This window comes from Falco peregrinus, unplaced genomic scaffold, assembly GCF_023634155.1.
Source record: "Falco peregrinus isolate bFalPer1 unplaced genomic scaffold, bFalPer1.pri scaffold_147, whole genome shotgun sequence".
Classification (NCBI taxonomy): Eukaryota; Metazoa; Chordata; class Aves; order Falconiformes; family Falconidae; genus Falco; species Falco peregrinus.
In genome coordinates this window covers 378-19,070 of record NW_026599580.1, presented here as the reverse complement: position 1 = coordinate 19,070, position 18,693 = coordinate 378, and the positions used below count along the sequence as shown (strand labels likewise).

Below are 18,693 nucleotides of genomic sequence, written 5' to 3'. Positions count from 1 at the left end.
CACAATACCCACATCACATATAGCACCCACAGAACCCACAGCACCTATAGCACCCACAGCACTCACAGAACCTATAAGACCCAGAATACCTATAGCACCCACAGCACCTATAGCACCTATAGCACCCTTAGCACCAGCACCTAGAGCACCCACAGCACCTATAGCATCTATAGCACCCACAATACCCACAGCACCTATAGCACCCACAGCATCCACAGCACATATAGCATCACTATTACATATAGCACCTAGAGCACCCACAGCACCTATAGCATCTATAGCACCCACAATACCCACAGCACATGTAGCACCCACAGCAACCACAGGACCTACATCACCCATAGCACCCACAGCACCCACAGCACCCACAGAACCTATGGCACTTACAGCACCCAGAGCAGCCACAGCACCCACAGCACCTATAGCATCTATAGCACCCACAGCACCCGCAACACCCCATAGAATCACCTAAATAACCTATAGCACCCACAGCACCTATAGCAACTATAGCGTCTATAGGACATACAGCACCCACAGAACCCACAGCACCTACAGCACCCACAGCACCCACAGCACCCACAGCACCCAGAGCAGCCACAGCACCCACAGCACCTATAGCATCTATAGCACCCACAGCACCCGCAACACCCATAGAATCACCTAAATAACCTATAGCACCCACAGCACCTATAGCAACTATAGCGTCTATAGGACATACAGCACCCACAGAACCCACAGCACCTACAGCACCCACAGCACCCACAGCACCCGCAACACCCATAGAATCACCTAAATAACCTATAGCACCCACAGCACCTATAGCAACTATAGCGCCTATAGGACATACAGCACCCACAGAACCCACAGCACCTACATCACCCACAGCACCCACAGAACCTATGGCACTCACAGAACCCAGAGCAGCCACAGCAGCCACAGTGCCTATAGCACCTATAGCACCCACAGCTCCCGCAGCACCTATGGCACCCACAGCATCCACAGCAACTATAGCACCCACAGCAGTTATAGCACCTATAGCACCGATAGAACCTAAAGCACCCACAGCACCTATAGCTCCCCACAGCACCCACAGCACCTGTCGCACCCACAACACCAAGAGAATCCACAGCACCTATCGCACCCATAGCATCATCTAAATCACCTATAGCACCCACAGCAACCACAGTCCTTATAGCACCCAAGGAACCCATAGCGCCCACAGCACGTATAGCACCCACAGCTCCCACAGCACCCAGAGCACCTACAGCACTTATAGCACCTAGAGCACCCACAGTACCCACAGCACCTATACCACCTAGAGCACCCATAGCACCTATAGTTCCCACAGCACCTGTAGCACCCACAGCACCCATATCAACCACAGCACTCACAGCACCTATAGCACCTATAGCACCCATAGCACCCACAGCACGTATAGCACCCACAGCTCCCACAGCATCCACAGCACCCAGAGCACCTAAAGCACTTATAGCACCTAGAGCACCCACAGTACCCACAGCACCTATACAACCTATAGCACCCACAGCACGTATAGTTCCCACAGCACCTATAGCACCCACAGCACCTATACCACTTATAGTCCCACAGCACCCACAGCACCTATAGCACCCACGGCATCCACAGCATCCACAGCACCCACAGCAGCTATAGCACCTATAGCACCCACAGGTCCCATAACACCCAGAACACCTATAGCACCCACAGCACCTACAGAAGCTACAGCACCCACAGCACCCACAGCACCTATAGCAGCTATAGCACCCAGAGCACCTACAGCACCTATAGCACCTGTAGCACCCACAGCACCCACAGCACCTATAGCACCCACAGCACTTATAGCACCTAGAGCACCCATAGTGCCCACAGCACGTATAGCACCCACAGCTCCCACAGCATCCACAGCACCCAGAGCACATAAAGCACTTATAGAACCTAGAGCACCCACAGAACCCACAGCACCTATACCACCTATAGCACCCACAGCAACTACAGTTCCCACAGCACCTATAGCACCCACAGCACCCACAACACCCAGAACACCTATAGCACCCAGAGCACCTATAGAAGCTATAGCACCCACAGCACACACAGCATCCACGGCACCCACAGCACCCACAGAACCTATGGCACTTACAGCATCCAGAGCACCCACAGCACCCACAGCACCTGTAGCATCTATAGCACCCACAGCACCCGCAACACCCATAGAATCACCTAAATAACCTATAGCACCCACAGCACCTATAGAAGCTATAGCGCCTATAGCACATACAGCACCCACAGAACCCACAGCACCTACAGCACCCACAGCACCCACAGCACCCACAGCACCCAGAGCAGCCACAGTGCCTATAGCACCTATAGCACCCACAGCTCCCGCATCACCTATCGCACCCATAGCATCACCTAAATAACCTATCGCACCCACAGCATCCACAGCAACGATAGCACCCACAGCAGCCACAGCACCTATAGTACCTATAGATCTCACAGCACCCATAGCACCTAGAGCAGCCACAGAACCCACAGCACCTAGAGTACACACAGTACCCACAGCTCCTATAGCAACCACTGCATCCACAGCACCTATAGCACCTATAGCACCCACAGCACCTATACGACCTATACCACCCACAGCACCCACAGCATCTATCGAACCCACAGCACCCACAGCACCTATACCACCCTCAGCACCTACAGCACCCACAGCACCTATAGCATAAATAATACCCACGGCACCCACAGAACCGATAGCACCCACAGCAACCATAGCACCCACAGCACCCACAGCACCTATAGCACACACATCACCTATAGCACACACAGCACCCACAGCACCTGTAGCACCTATAGCACTTATGGCATGCACAGCACCTATATCACCCAAAGCACCCACAGTACCTACAGCACCCACAGCACCTATAGCACCTATAACACCCACAGCACCTATATCACCTACAGCACCCACAGCATCTATCGCACCTATAGCACCCACAGCACCTATAGCACCTACAACACTCACAGAATTCACAGCACCCACAGCACCTATAGCAGCACCCACAGCACGTATAGAACCCACAGCACCCACAGCACCATCAGCACCCACCCACTCACAGCTGGCGCACCCACTGGCATGGGGCCCCCCCACAGCACCCCCCCCCAGCAGCGACTTCATCCCCTCCCCCAGCCCCCCCAGTTTGGTTGGGGGGCACCCGCCGCAGCCCCCACCTCCAGCCAGGAGACCACGGTGGGCCCGTCCCAGGCGGCGAAGGGCAGCCCCTGTCGACACGCCTCCTCCAGCAGCTCGTGCCTGGGGGGCAGTTGAGGGGGGCACCGACCCCCGGGCCCCCCAACACCCCCAGTCCCCTCCCCCAAGCCCCCCAGCACCCCGAGGCCCCCCAACCCCCCAGAGACCCCCAGAGCCCCCCCAGCACCCACCAATGCACCAGGACTTCCCAAAATCCCTCCCAACCCCTCCAGCTCCCCCCCGAGGTACTCACAGCCCCCCCCAACCCTCCTGCCCCCTCCAGTACCCCCATTATCACCCACCTCCCCTAAACCGTCCCCAGACCCCCCAATGTCCCTCAAAGCCCCCCAGATCCCCCAAATCCCCTCAGACCCCCCCAAGGCCTCCCCTAAGCCCCCCAGACCCCCCCGAAGCCCCCCCAAGCCCTCAGATCCCCAAAACTCTCCCTAAGCCCCCCTAGACCCCCCTCAACCCCCCGACCCTGAAAATGCCTCCCAGCCCCCCCAAACTCCCCCTAAGACCCCCACCCCTCCCCAAAGCCCCCCCAGCCCCCCCAAAGCTACTCACCCCCCCCCAAATTCCTCCTCAGCCCTCCAAACTCCCCCAAAGCCCCCCCAACCTCCCTAGAGCCCCCTCCAGAGCCCCAGACACCCCCCAAATTGAGGCCCCCCCCCTCACTTTTTCTTGCTCCGTCGATCCTTCTCCACTGCCCCTGAGAGCTTGGCCAGCCCCAGCGCGTCGGGGGGGCCCAGCTCCTCCGAGGGGGTCCCAGCTGGGGGGGGCAGAGGGTGAGACCCCCCCACACACCCACACGGGGGACCTCAGGGTGCCCAGATGCCTGGGAAGGGGGGGGACCGGGGGAGTGGCACCCAGAAACCCGGGTCCCTGGGAGTGGGGGTATCTCAGGAGTGGGGGGGGGGCACCCAGACACCTGGGTCCGTTTTGGGGGTGGGGGGTCCCTGGGGTCGGGGGTTCCCCAGAGTTGGGGGGGGCACCCAGACACCTGGGTCTGTTTTGGGGGTGGGGGGTCCCTGGGGTTGGGGGTTCCCCAGAGTTGGGGGTGGGGCACCCAGACACCTGGGTCTGTTTTGGGGGTGGGGGGTCCCAGGAAGAGAGAGGGGCACCCAGACACGCGGGTCCTTGGGGGTGGGGGGTCCCGGGGGAGGGCACCCCGGGTCCCTGGGGGTGTGCGGGGGGTGCCGGGAGTCCCACCGAGGGAGGGGGCGTCTCGCGGGGGGGGGCCCAGGCGCCCCTTCTCCTTCTTGCCGAAGAGGCGCCCGATGGACGACTTGATGCTCTTCTTCTTGGGGGTCTTGTGCAGGGGGTCGGGGGGGGCACCGGGACCCTCGGGGACCAGCCTTGGTGGGGGGGAGCACCCATCGGTTGGGGGCCGCCCCCACACCCCTCCCCAGGACCCCACAGCACCCCAATATGACCCCAGAGACACTCCCAGAACCCCCTCAGCACCCCAATATGACCCCAGGGTCCCCTCAGGACCCTCACAGCACCCAGACCCCCCCCAGCACCCCAATATGACCCAGGAACCCCAGAGACCCCCCCCAGGGCCACCCCCAGTACCTCAATATGGCCCCCAAGGAAACCCCAACACCCCCGTATGACCCCAGGACACCCCCAGAATGCCAATACGACCCCAGGCCCCCCCCCAGGACCCAAATATGACCCCAGGGGACTCCCAGGAATCCCAGCACCCCAAAATTACCCCAGGAACCCAAATATGACCCCAGGGACCCCCCAGGACCCCCCCAGCATGCTGATATGACCCCAGAGACCCCCCAGGACCCCCCCAGCACCCCAACATGACCCATGTGACCCCAGAGACCCCCCCAGGACCCCTCCCAGCACCCCAATATGACCCCAGGATCCCCCCAGGACCTTGATATGACCCATATGTCCCCAGGGACCCCTGCCCCGAGCCCCCCAACTCACCCCACTCGTGAGTCGCGCCCCTCTTCCAGCCCAGCCGCTGGCAGCGCCAAGGGGGGGCCCCCCCGCTCCAGTCGGGGGTGCTCGGGGGGGGGCGGGGGGGTCCCCAGGACCCGGCCCCTTCTCCTCAGCCCCCCGGGGCTCCTCCTTGGGGACGTGGTTCTGGGGGACACACACACACCAAGTGATTTGGGGTGTCCCCCTCATTTTGAGGGTCCCCTGCCCCCCCAGACATTTTGGGGGGGGTGTCACTCTGACACCGCCTCCCCATTTTACCCCCCCTCCCCATTTCTAGCGTGTGTGTGTGTGTCCCAGCCTTTGGGTGTGGGGGGGGTCCCCAAGGTGTTTGGGGGGTCACTCACCTCGCGGGCAGGGCTAGGGGGGGCCAGGCGGGGGGTGGAGCGGCCGCTGCTGGGGGGGGAGGGGCTGGCCAAGGTGGAGCTGGTGAGGGAGGGGGGCAGGGAGGCGCTCCCCCCCCCGGTAGCGCCCCAGGGGGGCCCCCTCCAGCCCCCCACCCCCCCACCCGGCTCTCCAGCTCCTCCGCCCGCAGCTCCGTGCACTCCTTCTCCTCCTGGATCAGCCTGGGGGGGTAAAAGGGGGGGGGTCAGGGGGCACCCCCCAACCCATGGCCCCCCCCCCCAGAGTCCCCCCCAATCCCTCATTGTCCCCCCCAATATCTCACAGACCCCCATTGCCTCCCACTTGGCCCCACACTTCAGCCCCCAGAGCCCCCCATTGCTGGGGGGTGGTGGGGATCTGGGGGTTTTGGGGGTTCCTGGGGCTTTGGGGGTCCCTGGGGAGATCTGGAGGGGGGGGGTGTCCGTGGGATTTGGGGGCCCTTTGGCTAGATCCTTGGATTTGGGGGTCCTGCGGGGGTCCCTGAGGGGATAACTCTGGGTTTTGAGGGTCCTGGCAGTGGTCCTGGGGGGTCCTAAGGGGGTGCCCCTGGGTTGGGAGCCCCAGCAGTTCCCCTGGGTTTGGGGGTCCTGGGGAGGATGCCCCGGGGGGGGGAGCAGGGGGTCCTGGGGGTGCCACTGGGTGGGGGGTCCCAGGATGTCCCTGGGTGTTCCGTAGGGTCCCAGGGGGAGGGTCCCAGGGGTGTGTGTCCCCGGGGGGTGCTCCTGGGTGGGGATCCCTGGGGGTCCTGGGAGAAGTGCCCCTGGGTGGGGGTCCTGGGGGGTCCCTGGGGGGTGCCCCTGGGTGGGGGTCCCTGAGGGTCCCTGGGGTGTCCCTGTGGTGCCCACGGGGGGGGTCCCTGGGTGTCCCGGGTGGGGTGTCCCTGGGTGGGGATCCCTGGGGAGGGGTGCCCCTGGGTGGGGGTCCCGGGAGGTCCCTGGGGTGTCACTGTGGTACCCGTGGGGGGATCCTAGGTAGGTCCCTGGGGGTCCTGGGGTCGGGGGATCCCTGGGTGGGGATCCCTGGGGTGTCCCTGGGGGGGGTCTCTGGGGGTCCCTGGGGGTCTCGGGGTCGGGAGGTCCCTGGGTGGGGGTCCCTGGGTGGTGTCCCTCAGTGGGGGCCCCTGAGGGTCCCTGGGGGTCCCTGAGGTGTCCCTGTGGTGCCTGCAGGAGAGTCCCTGGGGGTCCCTGGGTGGGAGTCCCTGGGGTGTCCCTGTGGGGGGGGTCCCTGGGGTGCCCGTGGGGGGTCCCTGGGGGTCCTGGGGTCGGGGGGGTCCTTGGGGGGTCCCTGGGGTGCCCGCGGGGGGTCCCAGGGGGGGGCACTGACTTGATCTCCTTGTTGATGGCCTCGAGCTGTTCCTGCAGCATGAAGGCCAGCGTCTGCACGTCTGCCTGCCCGCCGGGGGACAGCAGCTCCGCACCCCCCGCGCCCCCCCCGCTCCTCCTCGTCAGAGCCCTCGGGGGGAGCCTCCGCCGAGCCCCCGCGCTCCCACTCCCCGCCCTGCCAGCCAGCGCAGCAGGCGGGGGGCACGGGGGGGGATGGGACAAGGTGCAGAAGGGGATGAGGATGGGATGGGGATGAAGATGGGATGGGGATGGGATGGGATGAGGATGGGAGGAGGATGAGGATGAGGATGGGATAAGGATGGGATGAGAATGAAGACAGGATGAAGATGAGGATGGGATGGGGATGAGGATGAAGATGAGTACGGGGTGGGGATGGGATGGGATGAGGTTGGAATGAAGATGAAGATGGGATGAGGATGAGGACGGGATGAAGATGAGGATGGGATGATGATGGAATGATGGGATGATGGGATGATGAGGATGGGATGAAGATGAGGATGGGATGAGGATAGGATGAGAATGGGATAAGGATGCGATGAGGATGGGATGAGTGAGGATAGGATGAGGAAGAAGATGGGATGAGGATAAAGACAGGATGAAGATGAGGATGGGATGACGATGAGGACAGGGACAGGGAATGAGATGAGATGAGATGAGATGAGATGAGATGAGATGAGATGAGATGAGATGGGATGGGAGGATGAAGATGGCAATGGTTTAAGGATGAGGATGGAGATGAGGATAATGATAGGGATGGGATGAGGATGAAGATGAGAATGGGATGGGGTGAGGATGAAGATGAGGATGGGATGGGGATGAAGATGAGGATGGGATGGGGTGAGGATGAAGATGAGGATGGGATGGGGTGAGGATGAGGATGAGGATGAGGATGGGATGGAAGGAGGATGAAGATGAAGATGTGGATGGGATGGGGTGAGGATGAAGATGTGGATGGGATGGGGCGAGGATGAAGATGAGGATGGGATGGGGATGAAGATGAGGATGGGATGGGGTGAGGATGAGGATGAGGATGAGGATGAGGATGAGGATGAGGATGAGGATGAGGATGAGGATGGGATGGAAGGAGGATGAAGATGAAGATGTGGATGGGATGGGGTGAGGATGAAGATGTGGATGGGATGGGGTGAGGATTCGGATTCGGATGGGGATAAGGAACAGGATGAGGTGGTAGAGCGGTGGGGATGAAGACAGGGATGGTTTGAGGAGGAGGATGGCGGGGACAGGACAGAGACAAAGTCAGAGCACGGCCTCAGCACAGACAGCCACAGGGGGCCCAGGGTGACAAAGTGCCCAGGGTGACAAAGTGACACCTGGACAGCCCCCCCCCAGCCCCCAGGGCCCCCCAGAGCATCCCCCGGCAGCCTCCACCCTGCAGTCCCCTCAGACTCCCCGAAGCCCTCCCTGAGCCCCCCAGAGCCCCCCCCCCCCGAGGCCCCCAAATACCCTGCTCCCCCCAAGCCCCCCCAAACCCCCCAGCTTCCACCCCAGCCCCCCAGCCCCCCCCCAAGCCCCCCCCCTGAGCCCCCCAACTTCCACCCCAGCTCCCAAAATCCCCCCAAAGTCCAAGTCCCTGGAGCCCTCCAGCCCCCAAAGTCCCCTCTCAGCCCCCCATCCCCTTCCCCAGCCCCCCAAGTCTCCTCCCAGGCCCCCCCCCTACCTTGGCAGCGTCCTCCTTGGGAGGTGCCCAGCGCCCCTTACGGGTCCTGCGGGGGGGGGGCACCGGGGGCGTAGGGGTCCAGGGGAGCCCCCCCGACGGGGGTTTGGGGGTACCTCAGCTCCAGAGCACTGCCCGGCAGGGATCTGGGGGGCCGGGGGGGCACGGATGGGGGGGCATGTGTCCCCCCGGCCCCCCAGAGAGAGATCAGAGCAGGCTGGGGGCGATTGAGGGGTGCTGGGGTAAGGAGGGGGGTCCCCAGAGGAGTTGAGGGGGTTGGGGTAGGTCCTTGAGTGATGAGAAAGTCTAGGGGGGGTCTGGAGTAATTGCAGGGGAGGCTGGGGGGGTCCTGGGGTAATGGGGGGGTCCCCCAGAGCAGTGGGGTGGAGTTAGAGGAGCCCCTTGGGCAGTAAGGAGGTTCCCATGGGGGTTGGGGGGGGGGTGGGGCAGCGCAGGGGGGTCCAGGGGGTTCCGGGGGTGTTCTGGGGGGGTCCCGGGGGGTACCTGGAGTAGGAGGAGACGGGGCGCCCCCGCAGCTGGTCAAGCTCCAGCTGCATCCGCTCCATCTCTGCCAGCAGCTGCTCCTGGGGGGGGGGTGGGGGGGGGAAGGAATTTCGAGGGGAAGGGTCAGTTCTGGGGACCCCCCGGCCCCTTCCGACACCCCCAGCCCCCACCTCCCCAGACCTTGTTGAGCAGCAGCTCGTCCTGCAGCTTCTTCATGTTGGCAATTTCTTCACTGAGCGAGTTCTGAGGGGGGGGGGTGTGTCTCAGATGATGGGGGACCCCCAGAACAATCCAGGGGCACCCCAAAGTCCCCCCAGACCCCCCACGTTCTCCTCCAGCTCCCCCATCCTGACTCCCCCAGACCCCCCTCGACCCCCCAGGATCATCCAAGAACCCCTCCAAGACACTCTAGGACTCCCCCAGACCCCCACCTTCTCCTCCAGGACCATCCAACACCCCCTCAGGACACCTCCACGACCCCTAAAGCCCCCCCAGGCCCCCCCCCAGGGCTCCCCTGGTCTTCCCAGCCCCCCCAAAGACCCCCTCAGGACCCCCCCAGACCTCCCAGGAATTCCCAGCCTCCCCCCCAGAACGCCGAGGACCCCCTCAGACCCCCCCAGGCCCCCCGGGGTTCCCAGAACCACCCAAGACCCCTCCAGGACCCCACCCAGATCACCCGGGACTTCCCACCACCCCCAAAGACCCCCTCAGGAACCCCCCAGACTCCCCCAGACCTCCCAGGATGCCTCCAGACTCCCAAGGACACCCTCAAGACCCCTAGGACAGCTCCAGGACCACCCAAGACCCCCTCAGGACCTCCCCTAGACCCCCTTGAACCTCCCAGGACCACCCAACACCCCACCCAGGACACCCCTAGACACCTCCAGGCCCCCCTAGGACCTCCCAGCCCCCCCCCCAAGACCCCCTCAGGACCCCCCAGGCCCCCCCAGACCCGCTTGGACCCTCTCAGGACCCCCACCTTCTCCTCCAGAGCCCCCATCCTCTCCTTGAGGTGGAGCTGGAGCCGCTCGTTGGACTCACAGAGCAGCCGGTCGACCGTCTCCGACAGCCGCTTGTTGTGCTCATCGTTCATCTTCTCCCGCTGGCGAGCCTTTGGGGGGGTCCCCAACATCGGGGGGGGCCCCACTGGCAACCCCCAACACCGGTGCCTTCCCCCACAGCCCTCCCTGTGGAGCATGACCCCCCTTTCACCCCCCCACGAGCTCCCTCTGCACCCCAAAGCACCCCGCGCACCACCCCAATGACCCCTGCAAGAGCCCCCCATGAACCCCTCAAGCCCCCCTGCCTCCCAATGATCCCACACACACCTCAGCCCCCCCATGCAGCCCCAAACACCCTCATACACCCCTCAATGACCCCCCCAAACTCCAAAAGCACTCATGCAACTCCCAAGCCCCACCATGACCCCCCCCCAGCCACTCCATGCACCCCAGGACCCTCCCAAACCCCTCACCACCTGCCACAGCCCCCAGTGACAGTCCCTCAAGCCCCCCAGGACACCCAAATCCCCCCAGTGACACTCCTCCAAGCCCCCCCAGGACTCCCAAATCCCCCATGCACCCTTCAAGCCCCCCCCATGCAGCCCCCCAAGACCCTCAGGACCCCAAGATCCCCAGTCCATGCACCCCCCTGAGCACTACCAGCAGCACCAGAACCCCCCCAAACCCCTCCCCACCTGCCAAGGCCCCCAGTGACACTCTCTCAAGCCCCCCATGACCCCCAAATCCCCCATGCACCCCTCAATCCCCCCTCCATGCAGCCCCCCGAGAGCCCAAGACCCCCCCATGCACCACCCTGAGCACTATCAGCAGCCCCCCATCCCCCTCCCAAGTCCCAGGGACCTGCAGGGACCCCCCAGATCCTGAGGGCACACCCCATTGCCAGAGGGCCCCCCCTGGGGTCCCCCAGTCGGGGGTCCCATCCCTCACCCGCTGCAGTTCCTGATTCTTCTCCTGCAGTTGGGCCTCCAGCTGCCGCAGGCGTTCCTCAAAGTTCCCGTGGCGCTCCTCAGCCTGGGGGGGGGGCACGGGGGACACAGGGGTGTGGGGATGGACAGGGGGACATGGGGACCAATGGGGACATGGAGATGGTTGGGGACATGGGGATGGACAAGAACACAGGGACATGGGGATGGAAACCTCCTCTATACCTCCCAGGATGCCTCAAAACTCCCCAGTCCCACCCAGAACCCTCCAGGGACCCCTCCAGGCCCCCCCCAAACCCTCCAGCCCCCCCCCGGCCCCTTCTGAAGCCCCCCAGCACCTCCCAGGTCCCCCCAGAACCCTCCAGGACCCCCCCCTGAACCCTCTAGGACCCCCCAGGTCCCTCCAGCCCCCCCCAGAAAAGCCCCCCAGCCTCCCCTCAGCCCACCAGAAGCCTCCAGGCCCCCCCAGGCCCCCCTGAACCCTCCAGGACCCCCCCCAGACCCCACCCTGAACCCCCCCAGGAACCCTCCAAGTTCCCTCAGAACTCTCCAGGACCCCACAGGTCCCTACAGGACCCCCACAGAAGCCTCCCAGGACCCCCCTGGTCCCCTCCAGGCCCCCCGTGGACGCCCCAGGTCCCCCAGGACCACCCAGAACCCTCCAGAACCTTCCCAGAACCCTCCAGGTCCCTCCAGACCCCCCCCCCCAGAAGCCCTCTAGGCCCCCCCAGGACCACCAGCCCCCTCCAGGACCCCCCAGCCCTGCCCAGGCCCCCCCCGACTACCCCCAGCGCCCCCCAGAACCTTCCAGGACCTCCCAGGCCCTCCAGGTCCCTCCAGAACCCCCCCAGAAGCCCCCCAGGAACCCCCCAGGCCCACCAGAACCCTCCAGGACCCCCTCAGAACCCTTCAACCCCCCCCAGGTCCCTCCAGGACTCCCCCAGAAGCCCCCCAGGACCCCTCCAGGCCCATCAGAACCACCCAGAACCCTCCCAGGCCCACCTGAACCCTCCAGAACCCTCCCCGGTCCCCTCCAGAACCCTCCAGGATCCTCCTAGAACCCTCCAGGACCCCCCCAGCTCCCCCACCTTGGTGAGGGCGGCCACCCTCTGCGCCAGCTGGGCCTCGATCTCGGGCAGGGTCTCGGCTTTCTGCAGCGTCTGCTGGAGCTTGGCCTTGGCGTCCTCCAGCCACTCCTGCAGCTGCCGGCCCTTCTCCTCACTCTGTGGGGTGGGGGGTGGCCATGGGGCAGGGGGCGCGGCTGGGGGGCCATGGGGTGGGGGGCCCCAGCCGTGGGGTGGGAGTCATGGCCATGGGGTGGGGGGCACAGCTGTGGGGCAGCGGGCATGGCGGTGGGGCAGGGGGTGTCGCCATGGTGGGTTTCCTAGGGTGAGGGTCCCAAGGTGATGGCCACAAGGTGGGTGTCCCAGAGGGGGGGGGGGGGGCCTGGGTAGGGTCACAGGGGGGGTGTCCCAGTCTGGGGGCCCCAAGGTGGGGGGTCCCAGAGTAGGGGTCCCAGGGGGGTCCAGAAGGGTGTCCCAGGGGTGCCCCCAGTGCAGGGTCCCGGGTTGGGGGTCCCAGGATGGGGTCCCGGAGATGTCCCAGGAGTGCCCTAGGGCAGGGTCCTGGGTTGGGGGTCCCAGGGTGGGGTCACGAGGATGTTCTGGGGTGTCCCAGTGGTGCCCCAGTGCGGGGTCCCAGGGGTCCCGGCACCCCCCACCTGGCGGTAGAGCGAGTCCTTGCTGGCCAGCTCGTTCTCCAGGCGGTCGTTGGCATCATGCAGGGAGGTGGCCTCACGCTGCGCACTCAGGTAGCGCTTCTCCAGTGTGGTGATGCGCTCCTCCATGTCCTCCCGCTGCGCCAGCGCCTGCACCGTGACCCGGCGGGGCAGGTGGGGTGGGGGGCCGGGATGGGTGGGGGCAGGAGTGGGATGGGGACAGGGATCAGGTGGGGACAAGGGTGTGATGGGGACAGGGGTGGGGACAGGGGCGGGATGGAGACAAGGGTGGGATGGTGACAGGGTCAGGGGATGGGATGGGGACAGGGGTGGCATGGTGACAGGAGTGGGATGGGGACAGGGACGGGATGGGGATGGGATGGGGACAGGGGTGGCATGGGGACAGGGACCAGGTGGGGATAGGGACAGGGGTGGGATGGGGACATGGAGAGGACAGGGATGAGGACAGCCTAGGATGGTGTCTGGGCTGCGGGTGCTCCCAGTTTGGGGGTGCTCCCAGTTCAGGTATGGTCCCCAGTTCATGGCTCTGCTCCTTCCCAGTCTGGGCTGTTCCCCCCCCAGTCCAGGGCTGCCTCCCTCCATTTCAGGGCTGCCCCTGCCACATTTCAGGTCTGTTCCCCACAGTTTGGGTCTGACCCCACCATTTCAGAGCTGCGCCCCCCCAGCATTTCAGGCCTGTTCCTGCCAGTTTGCACCTGTCCCCCCCATTTCAGGCCTGCCTCACCCCCAGTTGGGCTCTGCCCCCCTCATTTCAGGGCCCCCCCCCCTGAGTTGGGCTCTGCCCCCCCCATTTCAGGGCCCCCCCCGAGTTGGGCTCTGTCCCCCCCATTTCAGGGCCCCCCCCCGAGTTGGGCTCTGTCCCCCCCATTTCAGGGTTCCCCCCCCAGTTGGGCTCTGCACCACCCGCACCCCCCATATCAGGGTTTTCCCCCCACCAGTTTGGGTCTTCCCCCCCCAGTTTGGGCCTGTTCCCCCCAGCTGGGCTCTTCCCCCCCACCCCCCATTTCAGGCCTGCCCATCCCCCCCATTCCGGCTGCCCCCCACCCATTAGTGCAGCCCCCCACCTCCTTGAGGTCGCGCTGCAGCTTGGCCCCGGCCTCCTGTGCCCGTGCCAGCTCCCGCTGCGCTGCTGCGGCCTGGTCCTGCAGCCGCCCCAATTGGCGGCACAGGGTGGCCACCCGCTCCCGCTGAGCCGCCGCTGCCGCCCGCTGCCGGCCCAGCGCGGCCTCCAGCTCGGCCTCACGCCGCCGGCCCTCGGGGGTGCCCTGTGGGACATGAACCCTGACCCCTGACCCCTCACCCAGCACGGCCTCCAGCTCGGCCTCGCACCGCTGGCTCTCAGGGGTGCCCTGTGTGAGGTCACCCCTGACCCTTGACCCCTCACCCCTGACCCCTCACCCAGCGTGGCCTCCAGCTCGGCCTCGCACCGCTGGCCCTCAGGGGTGCCCTGCAGGATGTGACCCCTGACCCCTGACCCCAACCCTTGACCCCTGACCTAGAGCAGCCTCCAGCTTGGCCTCGTGCCACCAGCCCTCAGGGGTGCCCTGTGTGAGGTGACCCCTGACCCTTGACCCCTCACCCCTCACCCAGTGCGGCCTCCAGCTCGGCCTCGCACCGCTGGCCCTCAGGGATGCCCTGCAGGATGCGACCCCTGACCCCTGACCCTGGCCCCTGACCCAGCGTGGCCTCCACAGCTCGGCCTCATGCCGTGCCCTGCGGGACTGACCCCTCACCCCTGGCCCCTGACCCCTCACCCCTCACCCCTCACCCCTCACCCAGTGCAGCTTCCAGCTCGGCCTCGCACCACTGGCCCTTGGGGGTACCCTGCAGGACGCAACCCCTGACCCCAACCTTTGACCCCTGACGCAAGGCGGCCCACAGCCCTCCACCCGTAGCCGTGCCCACAGGCCCTGAGCAGCTGGCCCACAGAGGGTGTGACCTCTCATCCCTGACTCCCAACCTCTGACCCCTGACCTGTGACCTCAGGGATCCCCCAGTGCCTGGCGACCCCCCAGTGCTGTGGCCCCCCCTGTGACCCCCCTGGTAACCCCGTGACCCCTCATACCGGTGTGTCCCCCATCACTGGGTGCGTCCTCCAGCCCCGAGCGGCGTCGGGAGAGCTGCTCCCGCAGGGACAGCGCCTGGGAGGGGGTGTCACACGGGGGGACCCCCACGGGGACCCCCCCCCACGAGGTACCCCCACGGGGACCCCTGCCCATGGGGACACTGTCCATGGAACCCCCACTCATGGGGACACATCATGGGGACCCCTGTCCATGGGGGACCCCTGCCCATGGAGACACCATGTTTTGGGGACCCCTGCCTATGGGGACCCCCCCCCACACTGGGGCACCTGTCCACAGGGACCCCCCACCCATGGGGACACCACGTCATGGGGACCCCCCCACCATGGGGACCCCTACCCATGGGGACACCACACATGGGGACACCACACATGGGGACACCACGTCATGGGGACACCACGTCATGGGGACCCCCCACCCATGGAGACCACTACCCATAGGGACACTACATCATAAGGAGCCCCACCCATGGGGACCACCACCAATGGGGACACCACACCATGGGGACCCCCACCATGACCCCCCCAACCCCGCGCAGCGTACCCCCCTCCCCACGGCGTCACCCACCTCCTGGTTGGAGACCTCCAGCTCCTCCTCGAGGACAGCCACCCGCTCAAGGGCCACCCGCAGCCGCTCCCGAACCTGAGGTGACAGAGCGGGGTCACCCTCCCCCCAGCACGCTGGGGTGCCCCCAGGACCCCCCAAACCCACCACGATTGACCCAGGACCCCCCCGCGGGTCACCCCGGAGACCCCCTGGGGACCACCAGGTCCCACCAGATCACCCCAGAAACCCCCTGGGACCTTCCCAGGGACCACTAGGTCCACCAGGTCACCCCAGGAGCCACCTGGGGACCACCAGGTCCCTCATGGGACCACCAGGTTCCCCAGTGGGACCCCTGAGACCACCCAGAGACCACCAAGTCCCACCTGGGTCTCCCCAGAAGCCCCCTGAGCCCCCCTTGGACACCACCAGGACCCCACTGGAACCCCTCAGACCCTCCCAGGTCCCACCAAGTCACTCCAGAAGCCCCCTGAGACCCCTCTGGGGCCCACCAGACCCCCCATGGGTTACTCCAGAACCCCCAGAGCCCTTGAAACACCCTCATATCCCACAGGGTCCCACCATGTCACCCCAGGAGTCACCTGGGAACCCCCTGAGATGCCCCCCCCAAAGCCACCCATGCTGTCCCAGCACCCACCTTCTCATCCAGGGCCTTGTGGTGCTCGAAGAGGGACTTGAGGGCTTTGAGGACCTCGACCTCAGAGGAGACCCCTGCGGGGGACTGCGCCTGGCGCTTGACCACTGTCATCCGCAGGGACCGCTCGTGGCGGGACACCAGGCACTCCAGGTGCTCCAGCAGCAGCTGGGGGAGGACATGGGGACATGGGGATACCAGGCACTCCAGGTGCTCCAGCAGCAGCTGGGGGACACATGGGGACATGGGGACATAGTGACACCAGGCACTCCAGGTGCTCCAGCCGCAGCTGGAGGACACATGGGGACATGGGGACGTAGTGACACCAGGCACTCCAGGTGCTCCAGCAGCAGCTGGAGGACACATGGGGACATGGGGACACCAGGCACTCCAGGTGCTCCAGCAGCAGCTGGGGGACACACAGGGACATGGGGACACGGGGACATGGGGATGTGGTGGCCTCACCCGCGTGTTGTTGCGCTCAGCCTTGAGCTCGGCAATCTCCTCCTCCCGCTCTAGCAGCTGCTCCCGGCAGACGTTCAGCTCCTTCGTCAGCGCAGCGAACTCCTGGGGTCATGGGGGGGTCACGGGGTCACAGGGGGGACAGGGACACAGGGGTCACAGGGGGACATGGGGGGACACGGGTGGCACGGGGGGCATGGGGGCACATAGTGACTAGCCCATGGTGGCCACTAGCCATGCCCTCCCTCTAGCCCCCGCCTCCTCCAGCAGCCACACCCTTCAATCAGCCCCACCCCCTCCACTTACTTCCCACCTACCCCAATTCCTAGGCCCCCACCCCCCACCCCTTAGGCCCCACCTCTCGGCAGCCACACCCTGTAGTTGGCCACACCCCCCTCCCCTTAACCCCACCTACCTCACCCCCAGCCCCCTTCAGGCCCTGCCTCAAGCCCCACCCCCCACCCCTTCCCCTTAACTCCACCCACCTCACCCCCCTAGGCCCCCTCAGGCCCCCCAGCAGCCCCACCCCCCTGCAGACCCTCCCCATCAGGCCCCTCCCCCCCTCAGGCCCCGCCCCTTCCCCTTAACTCCACCCACCCCAACTCCCAGCCCTGCCTCAGGCCCCCCTGCAGCCCCGCCCCCTAGCAGCTCCCCAGGCCCTGCCTCCCTCAGGTCCCACCCCTTCCCCTTAACTCCACCCACCCCCGACTCCCAGTCCACCTCAGGCCCCCCCTCAGCCCCACCCCCTCAGCCCCAGCCCCCACCCCATGAGCCCCCCACCCCCAGCCTGACCCCTTCCCCTTCACCCCATCCCAACTCCCAGCCCCCCCGTTCTCCACCACACCCCCGCCCCCTAGCCCCACCCCCCCACGCCCCACCTCCTCAGGCCCTGCTCTCCCATGCCCTGCCCCCACCCTGCCCCTTCCCCTTAACTCCTCCCACTCCAACTCCCAGCTCCGCCTCAGACCCCCTCAGCCCCAGCCCCACAGGCCCTGCCCCACCCCATGAAGCCCTGCCCCCTGAAGCCCCACCCCAACCCCACCCCTTCCTCTTAACTCCACCCACCCCAACTCCCAGCCCCCCTTTCTCCAGCACACCCCGCCCCCTAGCCCCACCCCCATGCCCCACCTCCTCGGGCCCTTCTCCCTCATGCCCCGCCCCCACCCCACCCCTTCCCCCTTAACTCCACCCACCCTGACTTCTAGCCCTGTCTCAGGCCCCTCCTGCAGCCCCGTCCCCCTAGCAGCCCTCCAGGCCCCGCCTCCCTCAGGCCCCACCCCAGCCCCTCCCCTTTCACCTTAATTCCACCCACCCCAACTCCCAGCCCCCCCTTTCCCCACCACACCCTGCCCCCAAACCCCCCTCCAGCCCCACCCCTTCCCCTTAACTCCACCCACCCCGACTCCCAGCCCCATCTCAGGCCCCCTCAGCCCCCGCCCCCGCAGCCCCCCCAGCCCCACCCCATGAGGCCCCAGCCCCGCCCCTTTCCCTTAACTCCACCTACCCCACTCCCAGCCCTGCCTCAGGCTACCCGCAGCCCCACCCCCGCAGCCCCCCCTCAGCCCCACCCCCCCACAGCCCCGCCCCCAGGCCCCGCCCCCATAGGCCCCGCCCCACCTGGGGCAGGGCGCTGGCCAGCTGGCGCTGCAACAGGTCCTTTTCGTGTGCCAGGTCCCCGCAGGCGCAGCTGGGCGGCTCCGCCAGCCCCTCCTGGCTGTCCCCGCAGCGTCTCCAGCAGCCGCTCCCGCTCCCGCAGCATCTGCACCATCAGCTGCTCCAGCCCCGGCTCCTCGGGGCAGCCCGAGCCCCGGCGGGCGTCCTCGCTGATGGTGGGCAGCACCTCGCACATCATCCTGCCTACGGGGGGCACAGCACCAACAGCACCCTGCCTGCACCCTGCCCACAGCATCCCACCCACAGCACCCTGCCTGTGTCCTCGCTGATGGTGGGCAGCACCTCGCACATCATCCTGCCTGCGGGGGCACAGCACCGACAGCACCCTGCCTGCACCCTGCCTGCACCCTGCCTGCACCCCTGCCCACAGCATCCCGCCTGCATCCTCGCTGATGGTGGGCAGCACCTCACACACCATCCTGCCTGTGGGGGCACAGCACCGACAGCACCAACAGCACC

The 18,693-nt window shown here is 65.8% G+C and overlaps 2 protein-coding genes across 2 annotated transcripts; one reads left to right on the top strand and one right to left on the bottom strand.

The window, feature by feature from the left end:
* Nucleotides 1–1,689: 1,689 nt before the first annotated feature.
* On the top strand, nt 1,690–3,009 carry LOC129783289 (uncharacterized; the record flags this gene model as incomplete). Its single annotated transcript, XM_055793290.1, has 3 exons — nt 1,690–1,811; nt 2,751–2,801; nt 2,983–3,009. Coding segments are annotated over 3 exons (200 nt in total), but the record flags the coding sequence as incomplete, so codon positions are not given.
* Nucleotides 3,010–3,192: 183 nt separating this feature from the next.
* On the bottom strand, nt 3,193–18,445 carry LOC101911198 (liprin-alpha-3-like). The gene is given in 25 exon segments (XM_055793289.1): nt 3,193–3,331; nt 3,947–4,040; nt 4,481–4,613; nt 5,221–5,314; nt 5,316–5,374; nt 5,575–5,688; nt 5,690–5,731; nt 5,733–5,793; nt 6,935–7,041; nt 7,043–7,108; nt 8,633–8,689; nt 8,691–8,775; nt 9,134–9,213; nt 9,314–9,376; nt 10,113–10,244; nt 11,083–11,166; nt 12,167–12,301; nt 12,799–12,945; nt 13,881–14,081; nt 14,865–14,957; nt 15,468–15,542; nt 16,102–16,266; nt 16,564–16,665; nt 18,178–18,234; nt 18,236–18,445. Coding segments are annotated over 25 exon segments (2,562 nt in total). The 5' UTR covers nt 18,413–18,445.
* Between the last annotated feature and the right edge of the window lie 248 nt (nt 18,446–18,693).